Here is an 18,234-nt window from a genome sequence, read left to right on the forward strand (position 1 = left end):
ACTTGGGTGAAGGGTAAAATAGTGCTAAAAAGATTGAACATAAGGAGGATTTAAAAAATTATGGGACATTTCAAGAAGCATCTCATTTTTGTCGTACAATCATTTTTTGTTCTTTAATTGATTAACAAGCACTTATCAATAATTTAGATAATAAAGACAAAATAAGACACTGATAGTAGGGCAAAGCCAAGAATCTAAACTAGGGTGGTCATAGACACTGAATGTATATGCCCTAGGGCTGTCAATATGGCAGGTTTGTACTGGGCACCCAATCCAACTTGAACCTGATTTTTGGGGTTATGGGCATAAAAAGTCTCAACCCAAATAATATTTGGATTGACCCGAATCTGATCTGAGCAATATGCAGGCTGAGTTTGGGTTGTGATTATTGTCAGGTATCCAATCTGATCCGAATTTTTTATTTGTCAAGTACCCGAGCAGGCCCGAGTGTTTTACATGTAATTTTAGTAATAGCAAACTTATGAAATTATATGGATCTAGGTTTGAGATTTTATTTTTGTGACTTGACAAAATCCGAACTTGAACCCAAACCCAACAAATTGTTATTTGGGTGGGTTTGAATATGCCTTGATGGGTCGGTCACCCGACCCGTTGACAGCCCTAGTATTTGGTACAAGGTCAGTTGGTACCCCAACCTAATTTCTTGAGTATGGGCATAAAATGTACCAACCCAAATAATATTAGTGTCAACCCAAACCCGATCCAAGAATATGCAAGCCGGGTTTGGGTTATGATTTTTTCCATGTATCCAACCCAACCCAACCAAAGTGTTTTACATGTAATATTAGTAATAGTAAACTTCTGAACTTATATGGATCCGGGTTTAAGATTTTATTTCTGTAACCCGACAAAACCTGAATATGACAAATTGATATTTGGGCAGGTTCGAGTATACCTTGATAGGTCAGGTACCTGACCCATTGGCAACCCTAGTATATGGTAAGGGTCGACCGGTAACCGTTTAGTCAAATTCGGTAAAAGATTTTAAATTCAATTGAGAAATCACATATGGTTTTATCTAATCAGATGCTGATTCAGTTCGGTTTTTTAAACATGATCCGATCGCATCCTAATCATATTTCAAAGAATTTGCAACAAAGAGGTCTGAAGTTCAGACAATAAAGTAAACGAATACCTTTCTACTACCAACCTATGTGACCAACCACGTGCTCATTCACACACCTAAACCATAATAAAAATATAGTATGAGCACTGTTCACCTGACTCGAACCCTGTGACAGAGACTTTCACTTAACTCTGCCTTTGACTGTCATGTCGAGCAGTATTCGTGTATCAAAATGGTGTGTGATAAACAAACACCTCCGCTTATGCGTGCGTAGGCCCATGCTGATTGGCCAATTGGTGTACTTAAGTCATCAAATAGCAAGCTTCATGGATGCCATGTGCTCAATCAATGTGACAGCGGCGCTGTCACCTGCCTGCTATTTACTGCTCAACCATTAATTTGCACACAATAGAAGTGATAACCCCAAGGTTCATAGATATCTATCCTATCCACACAGCCTCTGATTCCTTCCGTCGATGGAAGGAGAGAACAGGCCATTGCTGAACGATGAGAATGGTAACGATGGTAGCCATGGAAACAGAAGTGGTGAATCCTGGGAGTTTGAAGGAGATATTGAGCCCATCAACAGCTTGAGGAGGTTCTTTATCCAGTCCTTTGCTGAATCAAAGAAGCTTTGGTTCCTTGCCGGGCCTGCCATCTTCACATCCTTGTGTCAGTACTCGCTGGGTGCAATCACTCAGGCCTTTTCTGGCCATGTGGGGAACCTGGAGCTGGCAGCTGTTTCCATGGAGAACTCTGTTATTGCAGGGTTCTCCTTTGGAGTCATGGTATGTATTGATTTCTGTTTCTTACATGGGTTGATCTTGAGAGGGATTTTATAGTGGTGATTTGATGATCTGCATCACTTTCCCATTCAGTGTTTGATGTTTACTAATTGTGGTGGTTGGTCATAAACATGGCCTCTGTTCTGTATGTGTACATGTATATGTGCTTATTCCAACTGGGTGAGAGTGCGACAGATCTGAAGGACCCCAACAAGGAGGCCAATTTTTTTTCATACAAAGATTGTCTTTCCAGACTCAAAATCAGACGAAAAAGGAAAAAAAACTGCTGCTAGAAAGGTTGAGTTAGAAAAGCTCAATCTCTTGCCCAAGGATATATTTTCAATTCATTCTGTCTCAATAAGGAACATGAATTGCAACAGGTATTTCCGGAATATAAGTGTGTGACCTGTTGTACCAAGTGGTTTTACAGAAAATAAGTCTCTCATCTGATCGAGAGAGATGATTTCTAGTTTATCTGATTGCCGGTCTAGAGCATGGACTATATGGAATTGATCAAGAACTATTTGAACTTTGATTCATACCTAGTATTCATTCAAACCTTGTGACCCACCTCCAACTATTTTCAGTTAGCTTCTCAACGAGGAAGCAGATCAGGTCATGCTGAACATGAGTTTTCTGCTCATGCCAACATCGTGGCCGTCTGTTTGCATTTTGGATGAATGCCATGTAGCATATAACTGTTCCGCTGACTTTTTAACTTTTCAAAAGACAAAACGGACGGCCACGATGTTGGCATGAGCAAAAAAGCTCATGTTCAGCATGACCTGATCTGCTTCCTCTCAACAGGGGTTTCATAAATCGAATAACTTTTTTTCCTTCAGAATAATGCTTAGTTTGAGCTGTTATGTATTGAAAATTCTGTTATTGCTCATGGCGTTAAATGTTTTCAGTGCTGCTCTGAACTCAGTAACCCGTTTTTCACTGCATCTTTTGGCTTGCAGCTAGGTATGGGAAGCGCATTAGAAACACTATGCGGGCAAGCGTTCGGAGCAGGACAGCTTGACATGCTTGGGATTTACATGCAGAGATCATGGGTCATCCTCAACAGCACAGCAATATTGCTCTCTATCTTCTACATCTTTGCTGCTCCATTCCTGAAACTAATTGGGCAAGAGCACGCGATCGCTGAGACGGCGGGAACGTTTGCAATATGGATGATCCCTCAACTCTTTGCCTACTCCATGAATTTCCCAATAGCCAAGTTCCTGCAGTCTCAGAGCAAGATAATGGTGATGGCTGCAATATCTTTTGTTGCTCTGATTCTCCACACCTTCTTCAGTTGGTTGCTGATCATGAAACTGAATTGGGGATTGGTTGGTGCTGCTATTGTGCTTGACTCATCATGGTGGTTCATTGTTATTGCTCAGCTGCTGTATATTTTCAGTGGTACTTGCGGCCAAGCTTGGAATGGGTTCTCATGGAAGGCTTTCCAACATCTTTGGGCCTTTTTCAAGCTCTCATTGGCATCTGCTGTCATGTTATGGTACCTGATGCATCCCTCTTGTCATTATTGTTGTTATTGTTGTGATTATCGTATTATGATGATGCTGGTGAATGATTTTCTCAGCTTGGAGACGTGGTATTACATGGTGTTGATTCTGTTTGGTGGGTACTTGAGCAACCCTGAAATTTCAGTAGATGCATTGTCCGTTTGGTAAGGAAAACTCCTTTTTGTCCTTTTGCTTAATTTCATTTGATCATATATGCTGAAAACAGCCAGCATTGGTGGGCCAATGCATAATCCCACATCAATCAAAGTGCTTAGTTTAAAATCATGCTTAATTTGGTAATATGCACTGCCGCCTTCTCCTTACTGGTTTTCTTTCCATGTGCAGCATGAATATCTTAGGTTGGACAATTATGGTAGCCTTTGGTTCAAATGCAGCAATAAGGTACAAAACACCAACAAACCTCTAGTTTCTAGCTAACCTGTTGATCAGTATACATATTTTAAAATGTCGAAGGCGTCTTTCAATATTTTTCTTGTTTGCCTTGAATATCTTCCAGTTGTCAGAGTTGCATCCGAATACGTTTGCAGAGAAAATAATAAAGTAACATCCGATAACGTCATACTGTCGATAAAAGTTTTATTTAAATGCAAGTTCCAAAACGTGAAAAGCATCAAGCATAAGATAATACAACGTAATTTTTTTATCACAAGACTATCACTACAACCAACAAAAGTTTAATGAATCTATGATCATCATGACAGTGTGTCAGCTAAGGTAGCGTTCCAAATCAAGATAACTAAAAATTCAGTTAAAACCAGATGAATAAATATATCATGGGAGCAATAAATACAGGAGTTGGTTATACGTTATCTGGACCTACTTCCTCTTTGTGTAATTATCAGTCAGAAAAATCAAAATCTGAGATACCATTTTGGTAGGATAGTTCTGCCTGTATGGAAACTGCAATTCCCTGATGGCTAAGCTTGTGCCAAAAATATGTTTGGAAATATTGCCGCAAGATCAAAGCTGGCTGGGCCTAATTCTTTGTAGGCAGAGGGGCCCTCAAAGGTTTTACCAACCGGATGCCTGCCAATGTGAAGTTGGTAATGGGGGTTTTGAGGGCGGATCAAGTGCAATCACATTGCACACTTTGAGTGTGTCGCTGCACCTAACTGCCATCCATCTCTAGATACAGCCTGTCACACTAAAGTATTCAATGTTACTGCACCTGAACTGCTGTTCGGGTTTTTTCTTGGCCTAGCCAACAAAACAATATGTTTGGAAATAAAGGCAAAGATGTGCTGAATAAATACGAACTCAAAACTCATGTTGAACATGAGTGAGGCCACACAATCTTTGGCAAGCAAATCTAATTCAACCTCTTGGCTGCTAATCTTTTGCTCAATAATTTCGGAGTCGCAGATTAGATAGAACGCGAATCGTTAGTAATTGGACTGTTTGTTGGAATTTCAGTGTGAGGGTGTCGAATGAATTGGGAGCAGGCCATCCAAGGACAGCAAAATTTGCAGTGGTGGTTGTGGTGATATCCACGTTCATCCTCGGTGTGCTCATGGCATCCGTTCTGCTCATCACAAGGAACTACTTCCCCAAGGCATTTACTAGCAGTGAGGAGGTGCAAGTACTAGTCAAAAAACTCACCCCTCTCCTAGCACTGACAATCGTCATTGACAATGTCCAACCTGTGCTCTCAGGTATATCATGCTTCTAACAAATCCACTTGCGCGATGATCTATCAAAGTTGATTTTAAAACCCAGTGACTCGGTAATCGACTCTACGAACTGCGATAATAGTACAAATTCATTAGTTGGTGCATCAGGGACTTGAAGGAGCGTCCCAGTCCTTTAAAGGCAAGTCTGACATCAATCTCACTTGCTGATCTAAATGGCTAGAATCCAAACCTCAAGGTGTAGCTTGGGCAGAAGGCAAATCAGGTCATATTGAATATAACCGATCATCCCTGCCGCACATCTTACTTGGGTACATCTCCGTCGAATGAGATGTGTGGCGGAGATTAGATATGATCCGATCTGCATTTTATTGCTTTCAGGAAGGACTGACCTTCCAGCTTCCATTCTCATTTACAGTTTGACCGTTAGCTAAATGTCACCTTGTCTGACGTACTAGTCCAAGCTTTCTAAACCTTTCTTGTGTGGCCAAAGCACGATGTTGTGGAACCAACACAGAAAGAGATGTCCAAGGCACGTGAAGTAGAAAGATGGTCAGGTCCAAGGCACCTTGAATGCCGATCCCCATCTGAACAGGTGAAACACGGGAGGGTGGTGTATGTTCTCCCCCCTGATGATTTACTGAATCCCATGTCTGTGTTCGGGCTTTGAATGAGCATCACATATACAAGCACATGGGGCTCGTATTCCTGTGTATGTTGACATAACTTTGCATCGAACTCTGGTGTTATTGCAAAGACTTAAATACCCTTTCTTGCTATTTTTCTCATCAAGTGATGGTTTGAGAAAATGACAAAAATGCCTTTCATTCAAAAAAAAAAAAAACAGTTCAAAAAAGGACAAACATGTCCTCAATCCAGAAAGTCGAGGATGATGTTGACTCTTTAAAGTCTTCTTCTTCTTTCTCCGTAAAACACTGTAAAACTCTTTCTCTCTCTAGAGAAGAAATCAAGGGAGGCAAAGAGTTCTCCCTAGAGAAGGCCATGAACATCAATCCTCGCACTCTCTCTCGCTTCTCTCGCTACTTCTGTGCACATCCAACAGACGATCCTACATTGCCCCATCAAACACCGACTGACTTGCACACTGACTGTAGCATCGTTCAACTTGAAGAGTTGTAAAGTCTGATTCAGAGTTTTTGCCCTTACATGAGAAGGGTTTGGGGACTCCTCCCAGCGTGGGTAGCATCATTCAACTTGATTCGTTGTGGAGTCTGATTTAGAGTTTTTACCCTTACAGGAGGGAGTTCGGGGGCTCCCCCCCGGCGCGGATCCCGCTGCGCGATCAGCGAACGGGGCTGCAGGAGGAGCCGCCCCTGGCGGAGGGCTCGGGGGGCAGCGCCTTCCGGACCAAATTTTTTTGGGGCATTCCAACAACGATTTGTAGTGTTATCGGACTTTCTTATAGCGATTTGTAGTATTTTCGGGTCTCCAACGAGCCCCACAACGATTTATAGTGTTATCCGGCTTTTCAACAACGATTTGTAGTGTCTTTCGCAAATCGCTATAGCAATTTATAGTGTTTTTGGATCTCACTATAGCGATTTGTAGTGTCTTCCGCAAATCGCTATAACAATTTATAGTGTTTTTGAATCTCACTATAGCGATTTGTAGTGTCTTCTGCAATGTGGTGCTCTTTGGGACCCCCGAACATGAGATGTAGCTAACTCTCCTGTTCGGGGGGGGGGAGGGACATATAACCTGCTTCGGTAGAACAAGGGCGTCCCACAGTCCACTCCCATTTTAGGGTTGCAAACGGTATATGGGGATTCGGATCAGTCCCAGAACAGCTAAAAATTGCAAAAAAACCCATCCTGGATTCGACCCATTTTGCATCCATAACATCGATGTCCAGGTGACATCAAGATCAGCCCTTATGACAGTTGTTGATCTTTTGGATCAACGGTGAAGATGCCAAAGCACCGAACATGAATGATCACTTGATTTGCACTTGATCCATTCTGTTGGTCAGCTCTTCGTTTTTGCTCTTAACCATGAGAAGATCAGTAAGTTCACTTCAGAACTGGCCAATGGCTGGTCTCGCAGATAGCTTAGGCACGTCCGAATAGAGACATCAATGTTTGGTTCGATTGAAACGAATCAGATCCGTTTAGCATGCTTATATATAGGTATATCTGATTGGCCATTTTAAGCTAAGTCGGATCCATTAAACAGTATTAGATTTTCGAATCTAAACTCGACTCCAAAGACAGATTGTGTAATGTCCTTCTTAGTAATTGCCTACATCCAAACCGAATCTGATCCATTTACATCTTTACATATTAAGATGACTTGTGTGCGTTAAGGGGATTGAATAGGGGTGTCAATAGGTCTGGTTTGACCCAAACCTGACCCGTACCAAACTCTATAGGGTCAGGCGATAGAAAAGGAGGTCCGATTAGAAACCGGATCGGATCAAAAGGGTCTGATTAATATATGGAGCCAGGTATGGTTTTTGAAATTTTATACCAGACCCAGGTCTGACCCGAGTTCCAATTAAGATCCGTGATTTTTCAATATAAAAAAATAAAAATAAAAACTATTATTTTACCAGGTCTGGTTCATGTCGTTCTTATAAGGTCTGGTTATGGTTCTTCTTATAGCACACCCAATAGGATCCGGGTCCAAACTTGATACCCACACATCGACAGATCCGGGTTTGGACTCACCTGGTTCAGAACCAGATCCGACCTGTTGACAACCCTAGGATTGAACGGGTCTGAGAGAGAGAGAGAGAGAGAGAGAGAGAGGAGTTGTAATTGATTTAGACGAGTCTAAAACATTTTTTTTTGTTAGACGAGTCTAAAACCTGAATCTTGATATTATGTGGTGAAGATGTGAGCTTTGACTGTGAGTTGGGTGTCAAAGACTCGCAGAGGACAATATTATGATGTCTTTTGGCAGCATGTGGGACGTAATAAGAGTTGATAGAGGCACGTCTCTTTTGGCTTCACATTATACCTTGGTCCTGTCTTCAGTAGCTCCAAAGGTGAACGTAGGGGAGCCCTACCTATTGCAGCCCAGAGACCAGGTGCAATGTGATTGGACAAAAAACGTGTGGTTCCAACTCTTACAAGAACATCTGTCCAATTCACTTAAAGCATATGGGGAGCTAACTTTTCACTTAAACAGTCAAATAATTAAAAACCTCAGTTAGATAAACTAAGATTAATTGTGAGTCGACTGGATCCGACTAAGAGGTATTGGTGTGAGATCCGGCCCTATGACCGATCCAATCTTCCATTAAAAAAATCATATATACCCGACTTTGCCAAGGATTATGTAAACTAGACCCAGTCCATAACTAGTAACATAATATTTTTTATATTTTTCTACATTGCAAAATTGTGGATTTTAATCAGAACGAAAAAAAATCAGAACTTTAGTCGGACCTGGGTTTGCTATGAAATCTCAAAAACCATACTCAGGCCGATATTCTAACATGACCTTATAGGTTAGATCCGGATAGCAAATTAGACCCCTTGATTTGTTACCAGACCCTGACCCTACCGGATCCCAGGGAACTCATTGACACCCATACTACGAGTTATGGATTCCTTTTGGCGGTGAAACAAATGGGATCCAGTGGTGGAGCCCATGTTTTTTCACACAAAACGCCACCTTTCATACGAAAGGTGAGTTGGACCCTCCCCCTGGGGAAGCTGGTTTCCCACGGGAGATTCGTTTCGTGCGATGCGGCCTTCCAATGTAGCGCCCTATGGGAAGCGAAACAGCAACGTTCTATGGGCCCACAATGCTGTAGGTTATGGCCATCCCATATAGGAAAAAGGTCACGTAAATCCCATGAGCACCGTATTCATGCAAAAGTGTTCCTTTATTCATGAATTGTATATGAAAAGATGGTTCTTTTTTACCTTGATATATGTATTATTTCTTGAGAGAGAAAGTTCCACTAAAGATGGAACAAAAATATGGAGGGATATCATAAGGTATTGGTGCCAAATCTAATTTATCTAAACTATGTGAGAAGAAACTTTTGTACCAAAAATGAGAACAACAAATAAGACTCTTCCATGGGTTTCACGTCAAAGAGGGGTTTTCACTTTTCTTTTTTTCTCCCTGTTGTACCTGAAACAAACGGCTTGCATACTTCTCATCTAAGGATGGCAGTGGGGCGGAGCGGGGGACAAGGTCTCCACCCCGGCCCGGCCTCAAGATTTTATCCTCCACCCCTGCCTCCATCCCCGGCGGGGAATGGATTTTATCCTCCATCCCCACCTTCATCCCCATTTCATGTCCTCCATCCCCGGTTCAAACGGGGATGAGGCGGGGCGGGGATATTGTAGGGAAAAGTGGGCGGGGCGGGGTTGGGGCGGGGCGGGGAAAAGTGCATGTCCATCCCAGCCTCCACCCCCGGACGGGGATGGATTTTAACCTTCGTCCCCGCCTCCATCCCCGTTTCATACCCTTCATCCCCAGTCCAAACGGGGAGAGGCAGGGTGGGGCCCCACATTCCCCCGGTCCACTGCCATCCCTATTCTCATCTACCCTTCTCTCTCTCTCTCTCTCATTTGACATTTATGTGTTGTTTGGCAGGTGTTGCTATTGGAGCAGGCTGGCAAGCTATTGTAGCTTATGTGAATGTGGGATGTTATTATCTATTTGGCATGCCTTTAGGGTTAATCATGGGATTCAAATTGAACTTGGGAGTCACGGTATACTCTCTCTCTCTCTCTCTATATATATATATATATATAGAATCACTAGAATATGAGAACTAATGTGTGAACCGTGATTTCATGGATTTTTTATTCTTTTTTTTTTAATTACATGCTTAGTTTTGTAAGAACCCACTCTTAAATCATCCCATTTTGATGCATAAACTAGATTTTTTTAAGGCTTTAAAATCAATGGCTCACAATCTTCATAAATATTATTCAAGCATTAAAAAGTGCATTTTTCATCAAAAATGCATGATCCAATAGTTGATTCCTAGCAAATTCACCACGCCAAGCACATCCTCATGGTTGGATTTGTACAAATTTTTTTGGAAACAGCCATATTTCCAGTTCTCATATTCTATCGCTTGTGCCCTTGGACCAAAGTCGCTTCCTGTTCACAGTGTCCATCGATAGTGTATCCTTTTTTTATGTAAGTTAACGAATCTGTCCAAGATCCCTCACCAGGTTTGAGGGATCTTGGACAGAAAACTTTATGAGGTATCTTGATGTTGTAAAAAATGGTCACCACCTAGACGTGTCCCACAAAATTTTTGGATGTGGTTCTTTTTCTTGAAGTACGGCATCAATAGTTGATAATGGCCTGTTTGGAATCTCGGCGCTGGGATGGGCGTTTTGTGCATTTGGTGTTCCCAAGGCAAAATCTTGGTTAAATACCCATAGTGGTTCCATTTGGAATCTCAGCACTAGGATGAGCATTTATGCATTTGGGATGGGAAGTGAGGCCCTTTTGTCTTTTTTTTTTCAAAGGCAGGCTGGGGTTAGGCAGACCCTTACCAGATAACTCTTAAGCCCCATGTGGCAGAGGGATTCGAACCTGGGCCTTCAGCTTGGCACAGGACCCACTTTCCACATGGCGTTTCTCTTTTGTATTTACACTAAAGGATGGATTTGGCAGGTGGTAGCTGGCAAAGCAGCTGTCGCTTCTTCAAATGCATAAACTCCATAAACGCCCATCCCAGCTACCTATTCCAAACATGCCCTAAATGAATGGCTGAAATTTGTCCATTACAAGAAGTTTTGGAGGGATTTGGCAGATGGTTTCTATGTATCATTCACTTTTACGGACGGCATCCAAGGTATCTTGGACAGTTTTCTGTCAAAGGTCCCTTGGTCCTGATCTCCTCATCACCGTGTCCTTGGACGCCCCATGAAGCCAGTTCAGTTCCACTCCTCTCCTATGTCATCCCCTATCTTCATATATCCCTCTTAAATCTTATGGATGCAAATTTTTTTTTGAAAGGCAACCTGGGGTTAGGCAGACCCCACTAGTGATTATTCTAACATACTACACTGGGTGTGGAGCCCCCCCCCCCCCGTTGGTGAATCTTATTGATGCAATTGTTTTCATAAAATCTAGACCCGTAGATGAATTCATCCCTGTCAATTTAGTAAGAATCGACCCTCCACTGTACTTTTTTGAATGAAAAAAAAAACTGATTTTTTTTTTAAAACACAAAATTTTGGGTTTTACCAATCATTGATTTTTGAGTTGCCAAAAAAAATCCTGCACACAAGTCAGATTCCAGCAATTCAAATGTCGACATTCACTAAATGAATGATGTAGATCACATCTATGGAGCCTGATTCGATTAAAACAACTTGCATCAATGAAATCCCAAGGAGGGGAATGAAGACATGGATGACCTTGGGGATGAGTGGAACCCATTTGCCATGAAGCCCACAAGACGAGTTCAATGGACAAATTTGACACACATGGTGGATACTGGTTATCTTCCAAAACCTTTGTCACATACCGCCAGTATAAAAATATCGCAATCATAGCCGATATTTTCAAGAGCTGATATAAACCCAAAAACATGATATTTGCAAAATACCATTTACGTTGCAAATATCACATTTTATCCCAATATTAATGCCAGAATACCATTTTGTTATGTTCTTATATTGTTTATTATATTTCTATATATTTCGTACATACTTTATGTATATTTTATATTATTATATATGACAATTTTTTCTCAGAATTTTCCTGAAAACGAGATTTTCCAAATATCAATAGATTTTCCCTCTTCCATTTTTTCCTGAGAACGAGATTTGTAACTTTGCCCAAAACAGAAGTTCCTATCCAAGGACAATGGTCCTATCATATGGCATATGATAGGATCCTATCACGAACCAATTTAACAGAAGAGATTCATATTTCTTTGAAGCTACCATCAGTTTATTACATTGGTCATGCAAACATCTGTCATGATCCAGGTTCGTGCCATATTTTATTGGCTTATGACACGATCCCATCGTTTTTCATATGTTTGGATTCTAGCCTTGAACCTATGGGCACAAGGCTTGCTTTACATCACAAGGACATGGGTATGACACAAAATACGACTCGAGTTATACACATAAAAAATAGGACATGAGGAGATGGATTTTTTAATTTTTAATCAATAAAAAACTAATTTTCTGGTATTTGAATACATAAAAGTATATTTTGATTATTGAAATATTATAAAAAATATGTTAATTACTAAAACTATTAAAATAATGCATCTGACTCCTATCACTCATGTCATTGGGACACTATATCATAGGGACACGACATTTTTTGGTGGTGTGTCCCTGGTGGCACGAGCGGACATGTTTGGACACATGGACAAGGACAAGGACACATACAAATAATATTATAACATGATTTTACTATTTTTTATTGTTTTAAAGTATTATTTCAATAAAAATGCATTTATAACATTAAAAATATTAAAAAATTACTTTATATTGATTTAAAATTAAAAAATTCTGTATCCTTGTGTACTATTTTCCAAAACATTTTCAAACTTGCGAGTCAAACATGCATCCTCGTGTCTGCATGTCTTTGTGATATGGTTGTGACATAGGGCATGTAATTGGGTCCCAACCAGCTCAACATATAGACCGATGATTTTTTGACCCAGCTATGAGTTTGAAAAGTTCAGCTTTGATTGTTGACTGCTGCCATATTCAAGGATGACAAGTTCATTTCACAGTCACTTCTGCCCAATGAGAGGAATATCGGCCATGTTTTGGAAATATTGTGAAAAAAACATGATATTTTAGTTATCGTTTTAAACAGTATTGGAAATATCTCAAAATTTTGAATTATTGTGATAGTGTATCATTTAGATGAAAATGTTGTGTTTTTATGTTTATATCAACATAATATCTTTAAAAATATCAGTCATTTTATTTATGTTTCATTTTTATTTTATTTTTTAGTTTGTTATTTTACCAAGATTTTGCTGATAAAAACTAAGAAAATCCAAAAGAATATAAGTATCATAGTGTTTTCACGACTAACTTTTACTGATTTCAAAAGTATTTCTGAATCTTTTATATCGCAATTGGCAGCATAAAATAATGGAAACATTGACGTCTAGACTTCATCTATGTCACCATATCATCACGCGAGCAGCTCAAACTGTTGAATTATTACAAGTGAGCTAATAGAATATAAAACCGAAAGAGAAGCAGTATCCTTTTTTTTTTTTTTTTGATGACAGAAAAAAACCACCTCAATCATCATGAGCTCATTGGTGTAAAAACCCCAGGTTTTCCCCTTGCCCTCCAGTGTTCACAACCAGCTTCAGCCTCGCGACACTGGATGCGCACTCGAACTCGTGACATCCCCTCAGCTTAGTGACATTCACAAGTTGTCCCAGACAGATGAGCGCAGTCCCTGTGGGCAGCAGTATCCTATTTGGAATTGAAGAAAATTTTGATGTTCGGAGGCAACCAACCACAAACAAAAACAAAAATAGAAACAGAAACGAAAAATGAGAGCATTTGATTACTAAGACCATGACTTCCTTGGGGGATCTCAAAGACATCAAGGTTACATAACTCATACACTGCAAAACATAAGCTCAAAATTTAAAAAACATGGATCTTTTATCAGTTGCTCTTCTAATCAATGCTTTTTTTTTTTCAATTTAGGGTAGAGAAACTTCCGATACCTTCTAATCAATACTTCTATAGTGCCCTTTTTTCCATGAAAAACTCACTTTTAATCTCCATGTGAAATGTGAAAATTGTCAGGGCATTTGGAGTGGGATGACGGTTGGGGTTGCGCTGCAAACATTCATATTGTTTGCAATAACTTACCGAACCAACTGGAACAAAGAGGTAAACATGTTTTTTCCTCCATTCTTTATGCTTAAATGGTTTAGGTGCAATTTACTTGCATAATTGGCCCTTCCTGATGTTTTCGATTAGATGGCAATGATGTACTAGCTCTGATACCATGAGAAAGTGGTAGAGTCGGGCAATGAGAGAAATATGTTTTTCCATTCATCTTGTAAATAGATACTTACACGATATATACAGTTTCCTTCCCTGATTATGTGGGATGTTGTTATGTTGTTTCCCTGATTATGTGGGATAACTGATTTACAAAAGGAGAAACCAAAAATTATACATGGTAACGAATATACAGATATCCTTTTCAAATATACACGTGTTGGACTTTGGACGAGACGATCCTTATCCTTGATGATAGGATAAGCTCAACCTGCTTCAACAAATTGAACACTCTGCTCTAGATAGTAGAGTGAAAATTATTGAAGGAAATGCAGTAGTTACTACTAGTTCAGAGTACGAGGCAGCTAGAGGTGAAATGCAGAAAAATGCTTTACTATATTCTGTGGAGTCGGAGACTCTACAAGGTTAGGAAGAAGAGAACAGTGCAATTCTGTTAGCGTTAAACCTCCACTAGAAAAAGAAAAGATTAATTATCAAAATGATTGGATTGTCGACTCTGGATGCTTGAATCACATACCGGTGATAAGAGCAAATTCTTACACATGAAGCAGTACAAAAGTAGCCGAGTAGATGTTTTAGTTGCATATGTTGAGAAGCAGAGATCACGACTAATGTCAGTGAAGATCTAATTATACGAGAGGTCTACTATGTTCTAGGTATGACCAAAAGTCTGTTATATGTGCCTTAAATAATTGTTGCAGCATACTTCCTGTTATTCAGACCAAATGACGTCAAGGGCATTCCCATTCTTGAAGGAAATTTCAATCGGTATATGTTCTATAAGCAAAAGCTGCATATGTTGGTAGAAGAAAGAAGCGTGAGACATCAAATATTCAAATTCTCTTGAGCCGCCCTGTATACAACTATACCATTAGGTTTTGAACCTGCAACGTCCCAACACAAGGTGACGTGCACTAGCTGATCCTACCAGATAAGTGGAGCCCCACGTTGGTGAGTTGAGTGTGTGAGGTTGCTTTGCCCCTTTTATCTAAAGTGTACATGCGATTTGGAAATGAAAATTTGTTTCATTTTTGTTTCGAGTTTTGCATGGATTTAGCTCACTATGTGAGTGATTCAAGTTGGTTTTTGGTTCTGTGCGGTTTGGTTGGTCCTCGGCTTGGCTCGACATAGTTTGGTTCGTCTATTGCACGTTGTCAGGTGCGCGTGCTCACTTGTCATCTTTGAACATAGTTTAGATATAGTATTTGGATATTAGATCCTATTTGGTTGATATTTTAATTGGATCTTGGACACCTGATCGGATCTGTTGGAATTCCGCTGCCTTGATCATTAATTGCACACTTTGTGTGGGCTACGCTACCTAGTTTGGTATTGAGTTGAGGGTGCAGGTCCAGAAGTTCTATAATCGATATCAAAGGGTGCTTAGTGCGGGTTTCACTGAACTCATCAGTCCTCGAGTTGGTAAAACCATTGAGGCCACTCCTACCAACTGGGAAGTACACCCAGCTTTGACCTTGCAGCAAGAGATGTACCTCATGGGTTTCCAACTCGTGACATCCTGTCAACTTGGTGATTCACAAGTCACCCCTACCAGATGAGTAGAGTCATTGTGAGCTTGATTTTATGCCTTCATTATAGGGGAAATGTCAACTTCTTTTGAACCTTCATCTAGGGGAGGATCAGGTGAAATGTAATTGCACACTTTTAGTGTACTCTGCTGCACCTGGTTACCCTCAATCATTGCTTGGGCCCCACAGCTGAGAGGCAAGTGTGCAATTAAAAGTGGAGGGTGATCTGGTGCAGCAGCACACACTAAAAGAGTGCAATGACATTGCACCTGATCCTCCCATCTTCTTCTATTTGAAAGTTTGGTGCTACCACCAATTAAATCATAGTTGAAAATAAAAAGATCAACTAGATTTTCATTTGGTTGGAATTTATCGCTTTCATGGTTGAACAGGTTCAACTAGCCAGTTCTTATGAAGTTTATGAACAGTTGTAATGCATATATGAGAACAATATGTATTTGATCTAGACAGACCAGGTTGATTGTAACAGCACTCAATTTGTAGTAAAAGGATAACAAAGAAACAACACAAATGGAAGAAAAAGAAAAAATAATATCGTTACCAAGAATTCTCTGACTTTTGTTTTTTCTTTTGAATAGCATGAGCTGCTCTTCTTATTTCTCCTGTTTACTATCACACTGTTCTTTTTCTTCATGGCATGTCCAAAAAGTAAAACTCCCTAAGGCTAGTAACTAACTATTTTGAAATTAAATGAGAAACTAAGAATTTTTAATTTTTGTTTGGTGTTATATACAAACATATCAGACTCTTAATCTTTTTTTTTGTTTCCTCGAAATAAGGTCTTTTCCCCATGCTAAACAAGAATGGAAAAATGAGAAAACTCTCTCTCTCTCTCTCTCTCTCTCTCTCTCTCTCTCTCTCTCTCTCTCTCTCTCTCTCTCTCTCTCTGTTGCATTCCTGAAAAACAAGAAAATACCCTTCATCCAAGTAATAGGTGCTAGATTATACTTGATAGATAGATCCAAATACAATCGACTAAATGAAAAGTAAGATGGTGTTGCACCATAGTAGATAATTTCTCTACCACACCTTATTTCTCCATATATGTAAGATCCTTATTTCTTCAAGCATCAATAGAGAAAAATACAAATTACCTTCTCAGCAGGAAGAAATTGCAACATCATATTGGCCAACATTTTTTTGTTCCCCTTGACACCCTTCCACTTGTGCAATTTCCACCCAAACACAACCTTAAGAACTTGAGAACTCATTAATGCATGTATTTGTAACTTTAAATTATAATCTGAAATAACAGTTCTTTGACTTTTAAATTTGCAGGCTTCTATTGCAGAGGAAAGAATAAGAGTGTGGGGAGGACTCAGATCATTGGAGGATGGCCCTGAAAAATAAACCATGGATTCTGCCTTTATCAACCATTATCATCATTGTCAGGGTCAAATGAGATGGTGGATGGTTAGGTCACACTATCATGAGGGGGGGATCTCAGGTTCGAATACCACATGGGTTATTCATAAGCTTCACCACGTAAAAACAATTCATTATCGTCATTGTTATAAATGACCCCCGAAATAAATATCTTTTGAATTTGGTTTCCAAGTAAAGAAAATTTTTGTTATGAACCTTCTATTCTTAACATTTGCAAAGGCATGGTTATATTTCATTATTAAACTAGTTAAATGTTTTCTTTCTCTATGCCAGTTGCCCGATTCTTTTACCTATTAATTCGGTCTATTAGAGTCCTGATTTGAAGCCTTTAAACCAAAGAAACTTTTAAGAGTCCCAAAAAAATCGGTGCTAGTGTTCAAGTTGTGTCACTAAGAATAATAAGTAGTGTTGGGGCCTGCATGAGGCGGCTCTCATAGGAAGCACTTTCCCTTCAGGTGGTGCCTTTCAGGTGAAACCCGCACCCCAAAGGACAGGCGTAACAATAAGGGTGCATTTGTTTCACTACAAAATATGGGAAACATGTGCTTTTTCATATGAAAGAGGGCATGTTTCCCACATGATGAAACATAACATGAGAAAAAGACGGTGGGATCCATTCGTTTCTACACAAAGAGGCCCTTCACAGGAAATGTGTGATGCACCTTCCTCCCCCTTAGGAAGCACTTTCACTCATGGGTGGCTTTCGCATGAAAGGCATGTTCCATGGATGCAAAGTATAATAAATAATTTGCCCTAAACTAAACCAAGATTCTGTCCGCAATAAGATAATAACAAATAAAAAAGGACACTTCTAACACTACAAGAAAAATGTGGATTAGCGACGGACGCTATCCGCCGCTAATCCATCGCTAAATATGTTTAGCGACGGATAACATCCGACGCATATTCTTGGTCGCTAATTAGCGACAAAATTATCTCTCTCTAATCCATCGCTAATTAGCTATTGATTAGCGACAAACATGATCTGTCGCGAGTTCGTCGCTAACTAAGCACGAATTTGGTTTTGTGACAGATACATATCTGTCGCTAATCCATGGCTATTTTAGCGACGGATTACATTTTGTCGCAAAACCAAATATTAGCGACGGATAATATCCATCGCTAATCAATCTCAAAAATTTTAAAAAAAGTTGTTTGAAATATAAATATTTGAAAAGTATGTACAAAATGAGAATGTCAAAAGTATATATAAAATGAGAATGTCAAAAGTATGTACAAAATATACTGTGTCACTAACCATGGATATCATGTGCAGCTATGCATGTGTAGG

The 18,234-nt window shown here is 39.8% G+C and overlaps 1 protein-coding gene across 1 annotated transcript; it reads left to right on the top strand.

Annotated features, from left to right (window-relative positions):
- The first annotated feature begins 1,464 nt into the window (after window positions 1-1,464).
- Window positions 1,465-17,195, top strand: LOC149840776 (protein DETOXIFICATION 29-like). Its single transcript, XM_090004546.1, has 8 exons — window positions 1,465-1,875; window positions 2,835-3,376; window positions 3,461-3,547; window positions 3,729-3,785; window positions 4,818-5,056; window positions 9,608-9,726; window positions 13,786-13,872; window positions 16,836-17,195. The coding sequence occupies exons 1-8, from the start codon at window positions 1,564-1,566 to the stop codon at window positions 16,905-16,907; spliced, it is 1,515 nt and encodes a 504-aa protein (XP_089860672.1). The 5' UTR covers window positions 1,465-1,563; the 3' UTR covers window positions 16,908-17,195.
- The last annotated feature ends 1,039 nt before the right edge of the window (window positions 17,196-18,234 follow it).

The sequence above is a fragment of the Nuphar pumila genome, chromosome 4 (assembly GCF_984573655.1).
Source record: "Nuphar pumila chromosome 4, dmNupPumi1.hap1.1, whole genome shotgun sequence".
NCBI classification, from domain to species: Eukaryota; Viridiplantae; Streptophyta; class Magnoliopsida; order Nymphaeales; family Nymphaeaceae; genus Nuphar; species Nuphar pumila.